The following is an 18,563-nucleotide window of genomic DNA, read 5'->3' as shown; positions in this document are numbered from 1 at the left end:
TACACATAATTTAAAAACTTGAAATAGACCAATATTTTCCAATTCCTTTAAATAGAAATCATTAGAAAACAATATAAACATATCTTGTATCAACCTAATTACATATACATCTTTTTTTGTAAGATTCTTTTCTATGCCTCTTGCAACATTGTATTTTGACAGCAAAAAAAAGCTGTCAATCCAGAGTTAATAAGAGAACCTTTATTCTGAGCCAAGCATGAGTGACCTTGTATGGGGAATTGCGTTCAGGTTGACCTGAATGACATGGTCCACTGTGGAAGTGGTCATGTAGATTGTCACAATCATAGAACAAGAGGAAGTTATCAACCAATCAAGTACTGAGTAACTTGGTAAGACCAGCAGGCGGGTGCCTTGCTGCAAAGAGGGACAGCCTGCCACAGTGCACATGTAGTGAGTGACACTGCCGAGGACATCGAGCAGGTCTCCTGAAAATACATTCCGGAGTCAGGGGTCTTATGTTAGACCAGGCCTGGCTGCCAAAGGTTTTACATGACAGAGGGGATGTTACTTCCCCATGGATTGCAGAGGGGTGGGCAGCCACTGACAGGCAGGGAACTAAAGATAGCCCAGGATAGCTTTAGCTCACTGCCTGCAACATTCCAACTCTCCACAACCAAGAGTGCTAATCAGTTTTGTAGCCTGAAGAATAACACAGAGATGTAAGGGACTCAGCTCCTAGTATCCGCTCCAGGATAACTTACCTGAACTAGGGTGAATCTAGGGGTTGTTTGGTTGGTTGGTTTTTCTGGACACCTTCTTTATCGATGTTATTTGACAATTTGACAACATGGAGATTCTTGTGACACAAAGACTTTACGTGTGTCTTTTTTTTTGGGGGGGGGGGGCAGGGATTCTCTGTGTATCCCTGGCTAGAACTCACTCTACAGACCAGGCTGGCCTTGAACTCAGAGATCCACCTGCCTCTGCCTCCTGAGTGCTGGGACCATGGAGTGCATTGTGTTGTATTTGCCAGAGATGGAAAAACAGGATACGCTGGTGTGGATCACTGATGGCCGTGTGGTGTCTGTTAGATGTCACAGGTATGAACTTACAGACCCTAGTCCTAGCAGTGTCTTTTTGAGAGTAACAGAGGCTATGTAATGTCTGTTAGATATCATGGGTATGCACTTACAGACAGGTCAGGCTTTACTACCTTTGTGTACACGCTCTTAATACCTAGTTTCTTGGCATTATTTATAAACAGTATTTATTATATATTAACCCTGAACCAATGCTCTGTGGAAACCTCGACATCTACAGAACACATGTGGTTCATGTGGGTTAGAAGAGGTGTCTCCATGTAAGCGCTAGCACTGCCAAGCGTTTGTTTGCTGGTTTTTTTTCAGGATGTGGGTATTCTCAAGATGCGGCTTCTCTGTATGACCACCCTGGCTGTCCTGGAACTTGATCAGTAGACCAGGCTGGCCTTGAACTTGAGGCAGAGACAGGCAGGTCTCTGAGCGTTCCAGGCCAGGGAGGCCTACATAGTGAGACTTTATCTCAAACAAAAACAACCAATTTACATTTTAATTTTTGCCTAGGATCAAAAGCAGTCTAGAAATGTTTAAGCATTGAAATATACACTCTAAATGCAAGGTATTAGTTATCTCTCTCTTGGCAAGACTTAATGACATGGTTCTTTTTATCTGCTCCAGCCAAGTAACCCAAGCTTGCCCAGTTGCCCGGACTCTCCGTGAGGGTTGGCATGTCCTGAGACCCACTTTAAGTGTTTATTATTTATCATCTGTGTGAAACCCTGTTCTTGTGATTGGCACAATCTGGGGGTGGGGTGGGCGGGGCGGTCAGAGACCAACTCTAGGAGTCCTTTCCACCCTGGCACCTCCTGGGATGGCGGGATTTGGGCGTTAACTCCGGCCCTCAGGCATTCCTGCAAATGTTTGCACCTGCCGAACCATCTCTACTTTCATTTGTTTACTCTCAGTTGAAATCCTTGAGGGGCGTGGCCATGAGTGGATTCTGTCCAGTCACCAAGAGGATGGCTGCTTTAGAACTCAGAGCTCCTGGTGGCGCATGCCCTGAGGCCCAGCACTGAGACAAGTGGGTCTTTGTGAGTTCCAGTGCACCACTCGCCGCAAGGCATGTCCCAGTCCTTGAGAAACGGATTAAATCATAAACTGAAACACCCGGATAGGTTCTTTCTCTGCAGGTGGAGTGAGCCAGACTCGATGATATCAAAGGCAGGTTTATTGGAAAGCTGCTCTCAGGAGAGTTCACTGGGCCCAAAGATGGAGTCCAGGGCAGTTGCCATGGGGAGGGGAGGAGGAGGAGGAGAGAGAGAAACCTGTGGGCAGAGAGAGGAGGGGAAGCCAAACGTCAGGATTTTTTAGGGAGGAAGGGCAGCCCAACCTCTGGGCTGGAAAGTTCAGGGTTGAGGTGAGGATAGGCCAGGTAGGGACTAAGGGATGCTGGGAGAACCTGGAGGCCAGGTCTGCTTTGATGTGTAAAATGCACAGCTCAGTCCCTTGTCTTAGTCTGAGTTCACTGTAAGACGGTTTCCAAGCCTAAAATGGAGGCGGGCTGCTTTATCAGCTGTTTTTCTTTCCTTTTCTCTTTTGAGTGGTTTGGGGTTGAACTGGTAGAAGGTGGGAGAGATCTGGGAGGAATGGGGTAGGGGAAGGAATATGATCAAAATATATTGCATGAAAACAATTAAATAGAAATTAGAGAGAAGGGGCTGGAGAGATGGCTCAGTGGTTAAGAGCACTGTCTGCGGGGCTGGGGATTTAGCTCAGTGGTAGAGCGCTTACCTAGGAAGCGCAAGGCCCTGGGTTCGGTCCCCAGCTCCGAAAAAAAAAAAAAAAGAACCAAAAAAAGAGCACTGTCTGCTCTTCCAGAGGTCCTGAGTTCAATTCCCAGCAACCACATGGTGGCTACAACCATCTATAATCAGACCTGGTGCCCTCTTCTGGCCTTCAGGCGTACATGCAGGCAGAAAGCTGTATGATGTATACATAATAAATAAATGTTAAAAAAAAAAAAGAAATTAGAGAGAAAGAGTACTTATTTTGAGACTCCCCCAAGTGAGACACCGAGACACAAATCAATGCAAAAGTAAAAGGTTTATTTCCCAGTGTTGGGGTCGACCTTTAATCAGTCCCTTGAGGCGAGTGACTAGAAGGCAACCCGATGGCTGTCACAAGAGTTTTTACACCTTTTAGGGGCACAGGTTACCTCAGCAAGGCTACAGTTTAAACTTACTGGCTAAGCGTATTGACCTTTAAATCTATTGGCTAGTAAGCGTCAGTCAGTACATTCTGAGAATTTTCTACTCAAGAGTGTTCCTGTGGGTGGAAAATGGAGGGTGTAAGGCTGGTGAAAGCCCTAGGGTCCAAGAGAGAGAGAGAGAGAGAGAGAGAGAGAGAGAGAGAGAGAGAGAACACAGAGAGAGACAGAGAGAGAGAGACAGAGAGACAACACAGAGAGACACACAGAGAGAGACACAGAGAGAGACACAGAGAGAGAGAGAGACAGACAGACAGAGAGAGACACAGAGAGAGACAGAGAGAGACAGAGAGAGAGACAGAGAGACAACACAGAGAGAGACAGAGAGAGAGACAGAGAGAGAGACAACACAGAGAGACACACAGAGAGAGACACACACAGAGAGACAGAGACACACACACAGAGAGAGAGAGACAGACAGAGAGACAACACAGAGAGAGACAGACAGAGAGACAGAGAGACAACACAGAGAGACACAGAGAGACAGAGACACACACACACAGAGAGACAGACAGACAGAGAGACAACACAGAGAGAGACAGAGAGAGAGACAACACAGAGAGACACACAGAGAGACACACACAGAGAGACAGAGACACACAGAGGGAGAGAGAGAGAGAGAGAGAGAACGAGAACACCAGCACATTGTATTTCTATTGGATTTTCCTGGAACTGGAGTTACAGACAGTTGTGGTTGTGAGCACCCATGTAGGTGCTGGGAATCAAACCCAGGTCCTCAGAAGAGCAGCCATCTTGACTGCCGAGCCACCAGTCCAGCCCTAAGATCAGCTATGTCTTAATGTTGCTCAGAGCATTTAGTGTTTTATTGAACATATTTAATAGACCCAAGATACCATCTGAATGGGTTTCGGGAAAAACGCGTTAGTAAGGTAATGTAGGTTTGTCAGGGCTTTGAACAGTTACAGTCTAAGCTGTATTTCTGTTTGGGGTTTATTTTAAATCCTTGTGGTGAAGCACTTCCTCCATCTCCCTTGTAGTGTGCAGCACCAGGGCCTTGTTTCCAACCTCCATGTGCAGATCAGGATTGACCGTGAGTAGAGCTAGTCTGTCAGGAAGCTCTGGGAGGTTAAGTCTGTCCACACTCGACCCTGACTGAGATAATGACCTTGGAAAGGCAACAAAAGAAAAAGTGTGGAGAGGAAACTGCCACAAAATCGCACTTTATTAGACATACCAAAGACAGTGACTTTAGCACAGAGTGGTTGGAAAAGCGCAGGTACTTCTAGGCTTTCCAGGAGCCGATTAAATCTAGGGTTCGAGGCTCCTCTTGGTGAATAACACAGGGGTTAATGAGCACCAGGCCTGGTTCTCAGTAGTGTGTGCTAAGGCCTAACAGGATTCATTCCCAAGGTAGCATCAGTGGGCTAGTGTGCCCTTCACCATTGTAGGAGGCTCCAACACCGAGTGGAGCAGATCACTGTGCACCTTGCACACTTGTACACACCCCTCCCAGATGAGGAGGTTCCCTTCTGAGACTGCAGCTCAACACAGGGCCAGGCTCCTATGATCCTCTGTCAGGTGCAGGTAGCCACGAGGGGCGTTTGGCTCTTCTCTTCCAAGGTTAAGGGGACCCTTGAGTAACTAAGTCCCTACCAGAACTGACAGGGGTGCAGCTGCATGTTTCCACGGTTAGGATCCAACCCTAATCTTGTTTATACACAGGAAAATCCACTGACTCGTTCTCCGGCACCTCGTCACTGTTTACGCCATCATGTGCCGCCACCAGGTGCACCAGGTGTATGCTGTGGATAAAAGGCCCTGCCCACCAGCCACCCCAGATCTCTCTCAGTCTTTGTCTGTGTCTGTGTCTCTGTGTCTGTGTCTCTGTGTCTGTCTGTCTCTGTCTCTCTCTCTGTGCGTGCGTGCGTGTGTGCGTGTGTGTGCGTGTGCGCGCGAGCGCGCCTCCAGGACAATTTCTGAAACCAGTGAGCCTGCCAGAGAGCTGCCCCCAGTAACCCTTTCATATTCTGAATTTGGTGTGAGTCGCTTACTTTGTCAGTGGAAAAGCCTTAGTGGTTTCAGCAGGTGGCTCTCTTGGATCTTTAGAAACCTCACAACTCAGGTGAGATGGGGTCCATGTCGTTGTACAGAGGCTTTCAGGACTGGCCAGTATGAAGCAGGGAGGGTTTGTATCAACATAAGCACAAGGTGAGCAGAAAGAAAGGCTGGAATAGTCGTGCACTGTGGGAAGCAAGGACATGGTGTACTGGCTGGTTTTGTGTGTCAACTTGACACAAGCTGAGTTATCACAGAGAAAGGAGCCTCAGTTGAGGAAATGCCACCATGAGACCCAGCTGTAAGGCATTTTCTCAATTAGTGATCAAGAGGAGGAGGTCCTAGCCCATTGTGGGTGGAGCCGTCCCTGGGGTGGTGGTCCTGGGTTCTATAAGAGAGCAAGCTGAGCAAGGCAGGGGAAGCAAGCCAGTGAGTAACATCCCTCCATGGCCTCTGCCTCAGCCCTGGCCTCCAAGTTCCTGCCCTGTGTGAGTTCCAGTCCTGACTTCCTTTGGTGAGGAACAGCAACCTGGAAGTGTAAGCTGAATAAACCCTTTCCTCCCCAGCTTGCTTCTTGGTCATGATGTTTGTGCAGGAATAGGAACTCTAAGAAGACACATGGGCATCACCAAAGAGTCACAGTGAAGTGTCTTAGCACTTGACACATTTGGTGGCTCTTAAGTTACAAGAAGCCACCCTACCCCCTTATCTTTTTGATAAAGTGGCTCTGGTGGTGCTTTGGCGTGTCCTTTACCATAATGGGTTTCTGCTGCAGTCTCCAGAAACTGCCCACAGTTGGGAACAGGAAGGCCTCAAGCAAGTGTTAACTGTTGGAGTTTTGAGTTTTCACCTGTCAGAAAGCTTCAACCATTCTCTGCAGTGGGGACCCTTTCCCTCCATGACATCATTCTCTGCAGTGGGGACCCTTTCCCTCCATGACATCATTCTCTGCAGTGGGGACCCTTTCCCTCCATGGCATCATACTCTGCAGTGGGGACCCTTTCTCTTCCATGACATCATCATTCTTCCTGTCTTTCTATCCTCTCTCAATTCCCCTCTGAGACTTTAATCTGAGTGTCAACAGTTGATGAGGTGGTTCTGTCCTGTAGAACTTAGTGCTGAGCTGTCTACAGACCTCCCTGTCCATGGAGTAAACCACTGACTCTGTCCAGTCAGAGGCGGACATTAACTGTGGTGTTGGGAGGGTTGTGATTTGATGAGAATCTGTAAGATACAAGTGAGACAATTCACACCAGCACACAACAGAATAGATAGGTTGTATTTAAGACTAGTACCCAAAACAGCATGGCCTCCCTATCATGAGGTGCCTGATACCCATGATGTCAGTCATTGGAACTTAAGGCAAGGACCGGAGAGACGCTCAGCAGTTAAAGGCACGGATGGGCTGCACTGGCAGAGAACCGGAGTTTGGTTCCCAGCAGCCACTCGGCAGCTCACAGAGGTATGTGTATAACTGAGTGGACTGTGTGTGTGTGTGTGTGTAACCGAGTGGGCTGTGTGTGTGTGTGTATAACTGAGTGGGCTGTGTGTGTGTGTGTAATTGAGTGGGCTGTGTGTGTGTGTATATAACTGAGTGGGGTGTGTGTGTGTAACTGAGTGGGCTGTGTGTGTGTGTGTATAACTGAGTGGGGTGTGTGTGTGTGTAATTGAGTGGGCTGTGTGTGTGTGTAATTGAGTGGGCTGTGTGTGTGTGTGTAATTGAGTGGGCTGTGTGTGTGTGTGTAATTGAGTGGGCTGTGTGTGTGTATATAACTGAGTGGGGTGTGTGTGTGTAACTGAGTGGGCTGTGTGTGTGTGTATATAACTGAGTGGGGTGTGTGTGTGTAACTGAGTGGGGTGTGTGTGTGTAACTGAGTGGGCTGTGTGTGTGTGTATATATAACTGAGTGGACTGTGTGTGTGTGTGTGTGTGTGTAACTGAGTGGGCTGTGTGTGTGTGTGTGTGTGTGTGTGTGTGTGTGTGTGTATGATAAGCTGAAGTCCCAGAGACAGTTAGTTAGTTAGCTTTTATGGTTTTGCTTACGGATTTCAGGACATACATATTGGCTACCCTGTCCTGTGGAAATACTCTTCTCTTATTGGATCCATTTGAGGCCTCTGCCTCCTTTGTGGTCTTGTCCGTCTGATGAGTTCCTAGCCCTCGTTTTTTCTGATGTGGTTCTGATCTTCTCGTGTGTCTGTTACTTCCTGACCCAATTTGCTGAGTATGGAGGTGACACCTTGCTCATGTGAGTAACACAGTTGTCAGCCAGTGCCTTGGTTTACATTGGACAGATTAAATCTCTTTATGCACAAACAAGAAGTGGAGTCATCCTGCCCTGGTGTCTGCCAGCTATTGTTTTATGAAATGGAGCCACTCAGAGCAAGGCACAGCTTGAGGGCTATTGTTTTCCACAGAGCAAGGCCTGAAGACCAGCATTAGTTGGGGATTTCCAGCTAAAGACGAGCAGGGGAGGGGAGAGGGCAAGAGGCCAGCACAGGAATTGGCCCATGTAATTGTAGAGGTCAGGACATCCCACGATCTGCCATTGCAGACTAGAGAGCCAGGAAAGCTAATGGAGCCATTGAGTCTGCACCCAAAGGCCTACTCTGAGCCAAAAGGTCCAAGACCCAAGAGTGCAGATGCTGAGGGTAGAGGGTGTGTACATCTCAAAAGGAGAGAGTCTGCCTTCCATCTATTAAGTAGTTGGCCCTGTCAAGGGGAAAACACAACTTTTCCCTCAAAGGAGGTAGGGTCTGGAACAAATACGAGTGACTATGGCCTGGGGACATGGGCTTAGGTTCCTCAAATTTCCTATCCCAGGGTGGTAACAGCTTTATAAAGTTTTTATGGTATAGAATAAAGTAAGTTGGGGCTGGAGAGATGGCTCACTGACTGCTCTTCCAAAGGTCCTGAGTTCAATTCCCAGCTACCACATGGTGACTCACAACCCTCTTCTGTGTGTCTAAAGACAGCTACAGTGTACTCATCATGCGTGTGCATGTGTGTGTGTGTGTGTGTGTGCGTGTGTGTGTGTGTATAATCTTCAATATCCATCCATCCTTTTAAAAAAGAATAAAGAACATTTCAAACTAAGGCCGTTTAAAAACATGTTGGTAGTGGGGGTTGGGGATTTAGCTCAGTGGTAGAGCGCTTGCCTAGGAAGCGCAAGGCCCTGGGTTCAGTCCCCAGCTCCAAAAAAAAAAAAAAAAAAAAAAAAAAAAAAACCAAAAAAAAAAAAAAAACCCCAAAAAAAACCATGTTGGTAGAAACATTAGTGCATTAGTGCATTTAAAGCAAGGGGAAGCAATCTAGCTCCTGCTGTGCTGGTCAATGGAAGCTAAATTACGTTAGTACATCCTAAAAGGCGCTCCCTGTTTATCATAGGATGCTCAGTCAGACGCAGAAAGAGAGCTCTGGACCTGTAACATCTCTGCCTCCTGCCCCGAGGTCAGAGCCATAAGAGCAGATGGCCAGTTCTTCTACCACAGTCTGCCCTCCTTTCCTCATTACCTCACCGTGCTGTCTGTGCCTTGTGCTGTAGTTGGAACTTGTGTCAGAGGACCTGAGTTCTGTTTCCAGCACCCACACAGCAGCTCACAGCCATCTGTAAATGCAGTTCCAGGGGCTCTGACACCCATTCTGGTCTCTGTGGGTACCAGGCACACATGCGATGCCCATAAATGTGAATAAAGCACCCATACACAGAAAAATAATTAAAAACAAACATCTCCTGAATGAGGAATAGAAGGCAGCTCTTCTAGGCCAACAGACTTGGTGTAAACTACAGAAAATCTACAGTGATGTACAGTGATAGACTGAGTACTGCCAGTCCCTAGGAGTGGGAATAAGTTTATCAAATTCTGTTCTCCACGTTACCACCATAGCCAAATCTAGTGAGGACAGCAAGGCCAGGCCCAGAGCTGGGGGTGCTTCTGTTGACAGAGTTACCGTCTCCACCAGGTGTTCCCAGGACGACTGAGAGATTTAGCACAGTCATAGGAGGGCAGCCTCTCACTGCACACTCGGTAAGTGTAGAGAGAATCTTTACACACTGTGGAAGCGTCATCCGTCCATAAAAGCCTATGACCAATGAGCTGAGGCAGGAAATAGGAGGTGGGAGTTGGGGGGGGGTGCGGGGATTCTGGGAAAGAAGTTAGGTGTGAGAGATTCTCCCCAAATTCTGGAATGCTGGAGGAGGAAACAGACACATGAAACAGAAGGCGGTAACCAGCCGTGTGGCACTCATAGAATAGAATAAACAGATAATTGAGTTGTGAGCCAGTTTGGGGACAAGCAAAGCCTTTGGCCTAAGCATTTATTCATGTATAAGAAGTCCCAGAATCGGGGGTTGGGGATTTAGCTCAGTGGTAGAGCGCTTGCCTAGCAAGCACAAGGCCTTGGGTTCGGTCCCCAGCTCCGAAAAAAAAGAAAAAAAAAGAAGTCCCAGAATCGTTATTTCTGGGCACAAAGAAGCCAGGTGGAGAAGTGCAGCTGAAGCTTAAGTGAACATTAGTGTCCTCTCGGTCCTGGCAGGACGGAACCTGTCAGACACTTGTGTTCTCTTTGGCTATTAGACCTCGAAGTGGTCCTAGGAACCTGGATCTTTTCAGGACTCATGCTGGGGAAGGAAGAGGCTAGAGCTGGTCTGTGAGGGGAGGAGCTTGTCTCCCAAGGGATTGCACATGACGTTCACATGTCAGACCCACGCCAGGAGGTACACTCAGGTTGCCTTTGTCCTGACCCCAGGAGGACAGTGGTGACCAAGGGTCCTCAGCCAAGCATAGCTCTGACCTTCATGCCAGGATCCCAAAGATGGCCTGGGCAGGGGGACCCTAGGTTTATTTGTTCCTCTCCCAATGTGACCACATTTGATGAGTGAGAGACAGTCTTTGATTTCACTGTTGCTTATCTATTTACCTGGCCAAGCTTGCTGTGGCCGGGGCCCGTCCCCGTCCTAACAACTCCCCAACACTGTGACCAGGGCCTGGCTCTGTCCTAACAACTCCACAACACTGTCACCAAGGCCTGGCTCTGTCCTAACAACTCCCCAACACTGTGACCAGGGCCTGGCTCTGTCCTAACAACTCCACAACACTGTCACCAAGGCCTGGCTCTGTCCTAACAACTCCCCAACATTGTCACCAGGGCCTGGCTCTGTCCTAACAACTCCCCAACATTGTCACCAGGGCCTGGCTCTGTCCTAACAACTCCCCAACATTGTCACCAGGGCCTGGCTCTGTCCTAACAACTCCCCAACATTGTCACCAGGGCCTGGCTCTGTCCTAACAACTCCTCAACATTGTCACCAGGGCCTGGCTCTGTCCTAACAACTCCCCAACACTGTGACCAGGGCCTGGCTCTGTCCTAACAACGCCACAATGCTGTCCCTGGGGCCACAGCCAGAGGCTAGGATCCTGACCCATTGGGTTTGGCTACTTGTATTAGGAATAGGCGGGAAATGAAATAAAGTTAAGAAACTGAGATGATTCCATTTGATTAACCCAGAAGACAGTAACCTCTCTTCTTCTTTTTTTTTTAAAGATTTATTTATTTATTTATTTATTTATTTATTTATTTATTTAATATATGTGAATACACTGTCACTCTCTTTAGACACACCAGAAGAGCAAATCAGATCTCTTTACAGATGGCTGTGAGCCACCATGTGGGTGCTGGGATTTGAACTCAGGACCTCAGGAAGAGCAGCCAGTGCTCTAACCACTGGGCCACCTCTGCAGCCCCCAGTAACTTCTGTTCTTAAAGCCCACAGGAGCCTGCCTGTTAGAGCAAAAGCCAGGGATGGAGGCTTTTACCTTCTCGGCACTGGACTGAAAGTGCAGCCTCTGCCCCTGCTGGGACTGAGGGAGAAAAAACATTATCAGAGGCTTCGTGAAAACCCTAATATAAGGGAGTCTGTTGTGCTACCATGTACAGTGTCTAAGGAAACAGAAAAGGTTCGATAAGGCCGGCTCCATATCTAACAGTCAACAGCACCGTTAATGGCATCCATTCGCCCAGACCAGACGACACACACTGTAGGATTCGCTATTCCAAGGTATCAGTCTCCTCAAATTCATCTGACATAATTAAGTAGATGGGCAGACAGACAGACAGACACGATCTCAGGTGCAATCTCAGCACATTCTTTTTTGGGGGTGTGGGAGTCTGGCCTTGGCCCCTGCAGATCCTGACAGTGAAGAAGCTGGGAGCCCAGTGTGCCCAGTGATTAAAGGGGGTGCCTTTAATCTTGAGATGCAGAGACAGGCAGATCTCTTCAGGCCAGCCTGCTCTGGTCATGTGGTGGAGCTGTTAGGACAGGGCCCAGACTACACAGAGAAACCTGTCTCCAAAAGCAGAGCAAAGCCAGGCCAGCATGTGTGATGAAACCAGCAGAGCAGGGTTGCTCAGTGGTTAGAGGTTCTCACCACCATGCCTGACCCTGGGTTCAGTCTAGAACCTACACGAGGAAGAGGAGACCAGTTTAGGACAGAAGAATGAGAAGGAAAGACTGACAGACAAGTGACTTGCCGACAGTGCAGACTTTTCTGAGGGGGCAACCTGCAAGCAGGGGGAGGGCTCACCAGGATCAGAGACTGTAACCTTCCAGCTGGGTAGTTACAGGGCAGCCACGAGGTCACAGTGTGTGTGTGTGTGTGTGTGTGTGTGTGTGTGTGTGTGTGTGAGAGAGAGAGAGAGAGAGAGAGAGAGAGAGAGAGCGCGCGCAAGAGAGCGAGAGAGAGAAAGAGCGAGAGAGAAAGAGAGAGAGCGAGAGAGAGAGAGAGAGAGAGAGAGCGAGTGCACTCGAGCACCACTGGCACACAAACCCCAGTGATGACCCATGACTTTAGGTGTGGTTAGCCACAAGTCCTCACTCCATTTCTGTTGCTGTGGCAGATGCTCTGACAAAAAGCAACATGGGGAAGAAAGGTTTATTTCCACTTGCAGTTCCAGATCACAAGCCTGTTGCTGGGAGAACTCAAGGCAGGGACTGGAAGGCAGGCCGGCTTGGTATGCCGTTCAGCGTTACCTCCATCCGAGGACGTCCAGAGTCCGAGAAGTTCAGCAGAAGCCACGGCTGACAGGCCAGGCTGTGACACCCATACAGTTCAGGACTGCTTCCCTTGAAATGGTTCTGCTCATAGAGGGAGGGCTAGGTCCTCAGTTTCCAGTCAAGACAATCTCCCAGACTGCCCAAGGGCTATCCTGATCTCTTCCCTGTTACGTGGCTCTAGGTTGTACCCCGAGGCCAGTTGACCCGCACACTCCCCGGGACAAGCCTATTAAAGTCTCCTTCCTAGCAGCACAGACTAAGCCGTCTTCTGGAAGAGGAAGCTGCTTCAAAGAACTCACAAACCGCAGTAGATGTGTCACCAGCCATGTGTGGCAGCCACAGCCATAGAAACCATGTGGGAAGGAATGCTAGAGTTGGGCTAGGCAGACGAAGGTGATGTGTCTTCAGGGGACTGTATGAGCTTCCAGTTTAAATCAGGATTCTCAGCACTGGCAGGAGAGAAGATTGAGGGTGGGCTGGCAGTGTGGCTTAGGGGTAGAGTACTTACCCCGATTCTTGTTTTGTTTGAGACAAGGTCTCTCTACATGGTTGTCCTTGAACTATGTAGACCAGGCTAGCCTCACTCAGTGATCCTCCTGCCTCTGTTTTTTCCAAGTGCTGAGATGAAAGGCATGCATCATCAGGCCTGGTTTGCCGTAATTCTTGATACTCTGGGTTCACTCCCTAGCACCACTGAAGTCAGGGAGGGAGGGAAGCAGGGAGAGAGGAGGGTGCAAGAAGGTAGTGTTTTGTTTTTGGAGACAGAGTTTCTGTTATACCCTTTAACTGTCCAATAACTCTGTAGACCAGGCTGGCCTAAACTCAGAGAGCTACCTGTGGTGGATGATCTTTAATTGTGTACATATGTACCTGACCGACTGAGGGCCAGAGATGTGGGGCCCCTGGGGTTATAAGCAGTGGTGGACAGAATGTGGGTGCTAAGTATCAAACTTGTGCCCCATCAAGAACAGATGTATTGGGGCTGGGGATTTAGCTCAGTGGTAGAGCGCTTACCTAGGAAGCGCAAGGCCCTGGGTTCGGTCCCCAGCTCCGAAAAAAAAAGAACAGATGTATTAACTGCTGAGCCATCTCACCGCAAGCTTGAGTTTTTGGTACGTGGCTTCCTATAGTGCAGGCTTGGCCTCAAACTCCTAATCTCCTGCCTTGACAGCGCTGGGACCACACTGGACCCTCTAGGCTACAGTTACGGTGGTGGGAATCCAACGTTGAGCATCGTGCTTGCCGAGCAAGCACTGGGCAGCAGAGCTACTACGCTCTCAGGCTTTGTGTGCTTTTCACACAGGACCTTGCTGTTGAGCCCAGGCTGGCCTGGAACTCATGTCCCAGCCCCAGAACTGGAATTACTGCTGTATCTGTGAAACTATGTAGCGGACAGACACACTGCATGGGTGCACTGAACTCAAGTAGCTGCCACCCCGTGGGAAGAAATCTTAAGAAAGGGGCTGTGGGGCCTCCTGTGTGCGTTCTCCCCTGAAGACCTCAAAAAGTGCCACCTGTCCTGGGTGATATACAGGTCATGTGTTCTTTGCATACATGCGTGACAGTACACAGGTGAGAGTCAGAGAGCTTCTGGGAGTCTATTTATCCTTCCCCTGTGTGGGTCCTGGAGACCACGCTCGAGTTGTCAGGCCTGGCACACGTGCCTTTACGGGCTGAGCTGCATTACTGTCTAGACTAGTGCTTTGAGTTTGTACAGTGTGATGTTAAAGGAGGGTTGCCACCTAGTGGACACACTTAAACAGAACCTTTTAAAATCTTCAGACTAGGCTTTAAACTATTTTAAGACAAGGATTAGAACCTTTTTTTGCTTTCTTCCCCCCAAAATCTTTCTAGCTCCAAACCATTGGTGAGAAGGAAGACACATTCGGAATGACCAAGAACGCAAATTTTAGGGTTGACTCAACCTGGAATTTAACATCGCTTTTGTTATTTACTGTGTAGCTTCTGGCAGGCATCAGCTTTTCCTGTGCTACATGAATTTGTACTCAGATCTTTACCAAATATGAGGAATCCTCAGGACGGAGCTGCAAAAGGTGTCTTACTGGAGTTTAGTGAAGGTGTGTGCCGGGTGGCAGTGGGGCCGCCGGGTTGTTAGTGTGTGTGTGTGTGTAAGGTGTGTGTGAATGCAGGTGTGTGTGGATGCAGGTGTGCTGCGTGGTCCAGCTGGGTGGCAGTGGGGCCGCTGGGTTGTTAGTGTGCGTGTGTAAGGTGTGCATGTGTGAGGTGTGCATGTGTTCGAGTGTGTAAGGTGTGCATGTGTGTGTAAGGTGTGTGTGAATGCAGGTGTGCCTCGTGGTCCAGCTGGTCAGAGGACAACCGTGGGAGTCAGCTTCCTTCCTTCACCTCTGCAGATGGAGCTCATGGGGTTAATGTTTTACTGAGTGGTTAAATTCATGTCTGTCTGTCTGCCTGTCTGTCCGAGACACATGGTCTCAACAGGCTCAAACTTTTCTTCAGATAGGGTTTTTCTGTGTTGCCCTGGCTGTCCTAGAATGTGCTCTGTAGGCTGGCCTCATACTCACATCTGCCTCCTGGGTGCTGGGATTAAAGGTGTGAGGGAGTCATCTGGCTGGAGAGATGGCTCAGCTGTTAAGAGCACTTGGCTGCTCTTCCAGAGGTCGAGGTTCAACTTCCAGCAACCACATGGCAGCTCACAACTGTCTTTAACTCCAGCCCTAGGGGATTCTGACATCCTCAGACAGACGCACAGGCAAAACTAATGCTCATGAGATAAAAATAAAAGTGTCACCACACCCGGCCTGGTCCTAAACTCTTGGTCCTCCTGCCTCAGCCCCTGGGTCTCAACTGAGATGCCAGATGTTCACCGCACCTGGCGCCACAGTGGGTTTAAAGTTTCAGTGCCAGTCATTGATGCTCATGTAACCTTAGCAAGCAAACACACGAGGTGTTCCACAGGAGCGGAGGCTGCTGTACCCCTCCCCTTCTTGGTGCACAGCAAACACTAGGGAAGCGGTACACACCTGCCCTCAGTGTATGCATGTAAAGTCACTTGACTGTAGTGATGACACATTATCTAATGTACAACCTGAAGACAGCAAATGACCATATATGCTGCCAATAATCTGGAGAAAAAGGACCCCAATCATGAACTGGCATTTGTAATGTCTATGACTGCAACAACTATACTAACAAAAGGTCAGTTACCACAGTTACACAACCTCCAAGAATGAAAAAAGGAGGGTGCTCATAGACAGCGAAGTTAAATGTCCTAGATCTCTCCTACAGAATAGGCCCTAAGACTTGGGCAGTGCTAACCTCCAAAAGCCCGTGGATTCTTTGGCTTTAGAGTGAGACAAGACATCTTACTTTGTAACATACGACTGGCTTAGACCTGCTATGCATTCAGACACAAAGACTTGCTGACCGACTCCTGGCTCCTCAGGCCTCACTCGTTGGTGCTAACTTTGTGGCACCCAAAGCATCTTTTCCTGGGAATGTGTACGACATCCCAACTCACTGCTCATTCTAAGTCAGGATACATCTCTCCCATTCCACAAGCTAAGAAATGCCTATTCTTCACTTGTTGCTTAAAGTCATCACGAAATCCTTTAATGGCCCAGGAGGCTGTTTTACTGCAGGGTGCTGGTCTGGCACGTGCTACCTCATCGTAGAGGTATATGCAAGGTCTGAAGTTCAACCTTCAGCACTAAAAACAAAATGGAACAGATCTGAGAAGCCTTACATGTGGCTACACGGGCTATCCTAGTCTACATTAGGCTGATGGACAGCCAGTTAAAATAAGGAATAGCCTTTGTGGTCCCACTAATGAACTCTCCTTGGGAGATCAATGGCAAACCAACCAGGTGACTGACCACTGTTACGATGTCCCAAGTCCCCCAGAACAGCAACTTTCCCGAGCACACGGTAGCTGGTTCTTCCTGAATCAGAGCACGAGTGCACCCCCCACTGTAAAGCACACCCAGACCCCCGCTAGAATCGGCTGCACTTTATGGCTAACACTTTCTCAGTGAGCATCGTACACAGTGGCCGCTGTGGGCTGGCATTCCTATGTCAAACATTATATTTGCATGTGGAAAACTTAGTCTTATCAAATGTTCTTTAATTTCATAGACAATATGAAACATACTGTGTAGGCACACAATAGTTTTGCAGTTTCCAAGTGAACACAGATTAGAATACAGAGGTTAAATGCTGCTGTACTGACCACAGCTGGAACTTCAGATAAAACTTTATATAAAACATACAATTCAATTATCAGCCAATTGAAAACTTTACTCTTCTCATAATATAAAAATGATACTTTGAGATACAAATTTTCTTTTACTAAACAAACTATATAAACATTTAAAATAATCATTTAAAACTCAACATTAGAATTTATAAAGATTCACTATAAAAATATATCGGCAGTCACTTCTTTTATAAAGGTACCGTAGGCTACACACAGCAGTCTCGATGTGAGATGGCCTCAGTAACTCTCTCAGAACCTGACAGACTACGGTAAGATGATTATAAAATCCCTCAGGAGAGCTTTGGTGTACATCTTCAGGTTATTTAAACATTTTAAGGGCGTTTGTAAACACTTCATTCTGTTAAAGCACAAAAGAATAATGATCTTCACCTGCATACAGGATTAGAGAATCAAAAAAATAAAATAAAAAAAGACCAATTTATTATGTTCTTAAGAAAAATCGCCCTTATCAGAGGAAGCAAAAAACCAAACTATTAAACTGTCAAACTTGCAGACAGTTCTCTTTCTATTCTGATAAAAAGTCACAAGCCACCATCACCATAGAAGGATGTATGTCCACATCGTTCAGATCTTCACGAACCATCTAGTCCAACAAAACTAACTGAAAAACTCACTCAACACAGCCTGACAGTACGACACAGTCAGACACATAATTTACACACTTAGCAACGGTTTATGCATTCTTTTACATTTGTAATTTAAATTTATTGGCAGAAATATGCACACACACGCACGCACACACACACAGAAAGGCAAGTTTTAGGGAACAGAGATAAAGACTTAGCAGGCATTGACTGCTTCACTAATGTCACCTGCCATTTTCGTTGCTGACTATTATTTTATTTCCATTTAAACTGCTGAAAGTCCGTTTCCTTGAGCATCTCTCCTTTGGGAGCTTCCAGCTGAGCCAGCAGCTTCCTGAAGGCCGTCTCCATTCACCCTCCATCTCATTGGCTGTGACAACCCAACAGAGTGGCTTCTTTGACCTTTGAATTAATACAATTCCACTAAAAAGAAATACACCTAATTTTTAAGCTTAAAAGTCCACGAAAATACTTTCTCTTTAAAGAATCAAACACTTTTATGAGAATAAAGGTCCTTCAGAGTCTTTAGCTCCTCTATTAGGGTTTTATTTTGGTTTTCCAGAACAGCAACGCGGTTCTCCAGGCACTTCACATACTCCTTCTTCTTCCGCCGGCACTCCCGGGCAGCTTCTCTACAAACAAGCGACAGAGCACGTCAGGAAAATGCCACATCCTTCAAGTGGACGGACAACGAGGGATGTCCCCCCCCCCCCCCCAGTTCCTGACTCTGTTTAGTGGACATCATCTTATTGTATAGCCTCAAATCTGCAATCCTCCTGCCTCATCCTCTTTCTCAATGCTGGGACTATAAACACATGCTAACTACCTCTAATTCCTATTTAAAAAATTAAGGTATCACCGAAGAGGTTGGAGAAGAGAAAGGGCTCAGTGGTTAAGAGCACTTGCTGCTCTTGCAGTACCCATGTTAGGTGTAACTACGATTTAGGGGTAAGACATTTCTGGCTTTCGTGGATACTTGCACATACCCACACATGATTTACAAAGACATTTCCTTTAGACAAGGTTGGCCTAGACTCCCTTACCTCAGCCTTGGCAGGACTCTCTGTGCGAGTTCTGTCAGCTCTGGACACACTGGGTAAGGCCCCTCCTCCCCTGGCCAGCTCTCTGCCAGGCACAGGCAGCCACTGCTGTGCTCATCCAGTTAGCTTCCAATTAGTGCTTTGTCTAGACAAGTTCTTGCTTTGCCTCAGCATCTTGAGCGTGGCGACTACAGACACAGACGAAGCTCGTTCAGCACAGCCTTTGTCCTGTCCTAGAACCAACCCTCATCCTGTAGTCCAGGCTGCTCACGAGCGTGTTGTCTCCCTGCCACAGCCTTCCAAGTGCAAGGTGGCTGGTTAGTTCCCCACAACCTTTTTCTTTTCTTTTC

General features: G+C 47.8%; 1 protein-coding gene across 6 annotated transcripts in view; it reads right to left on the bottom strand.

Annotated features, from left to right (window-relative positions):
• Positions 1 to 16,415: 16,415 nt before the first annotated feature.
• Positions 16,416 to 18,563, bottom strand: part of Atf1 (activating transcription factor 1) — a 42,906-nt gene continuing 40,758 nt past the window's right edge. For 5 of the 6 annotated variants that reach the window (XM_087557591.1, XM_087557590.1, XM_087557587.1 and 2 more), the window contains one exon: positions 16,420 to 17,805. In XM_087557591.1, coding sequence (XP_087413717.1) covers positions 17,661 to 17,805 — 145 coding nt within the window. In that variant the 3' untranslated portion in view covers positions 16,420 to 17,660. 6 annotated transcript variants of the gene reach the window in all.

Source organism: Rattus norvegicus, chromosome 7 (genome assembly GCF_021556685.1).
Source record: "Rattus norvegicus strain SHRSP/BbbUtx chromosome 7, alternate assembly SHRSP_T2T, whole genome shotgun sequence".
NCBI lineage: Eukaryota > Metazoa > Chordata > Mammalia > Rodentia > Muridae > Rattus > Rattus norvegicus.
The sequence above is the reverse complement of the archived record's forward strand: the minus strand, read 5'-3'. Positions and strand labels throughout refer to the sequence as shown.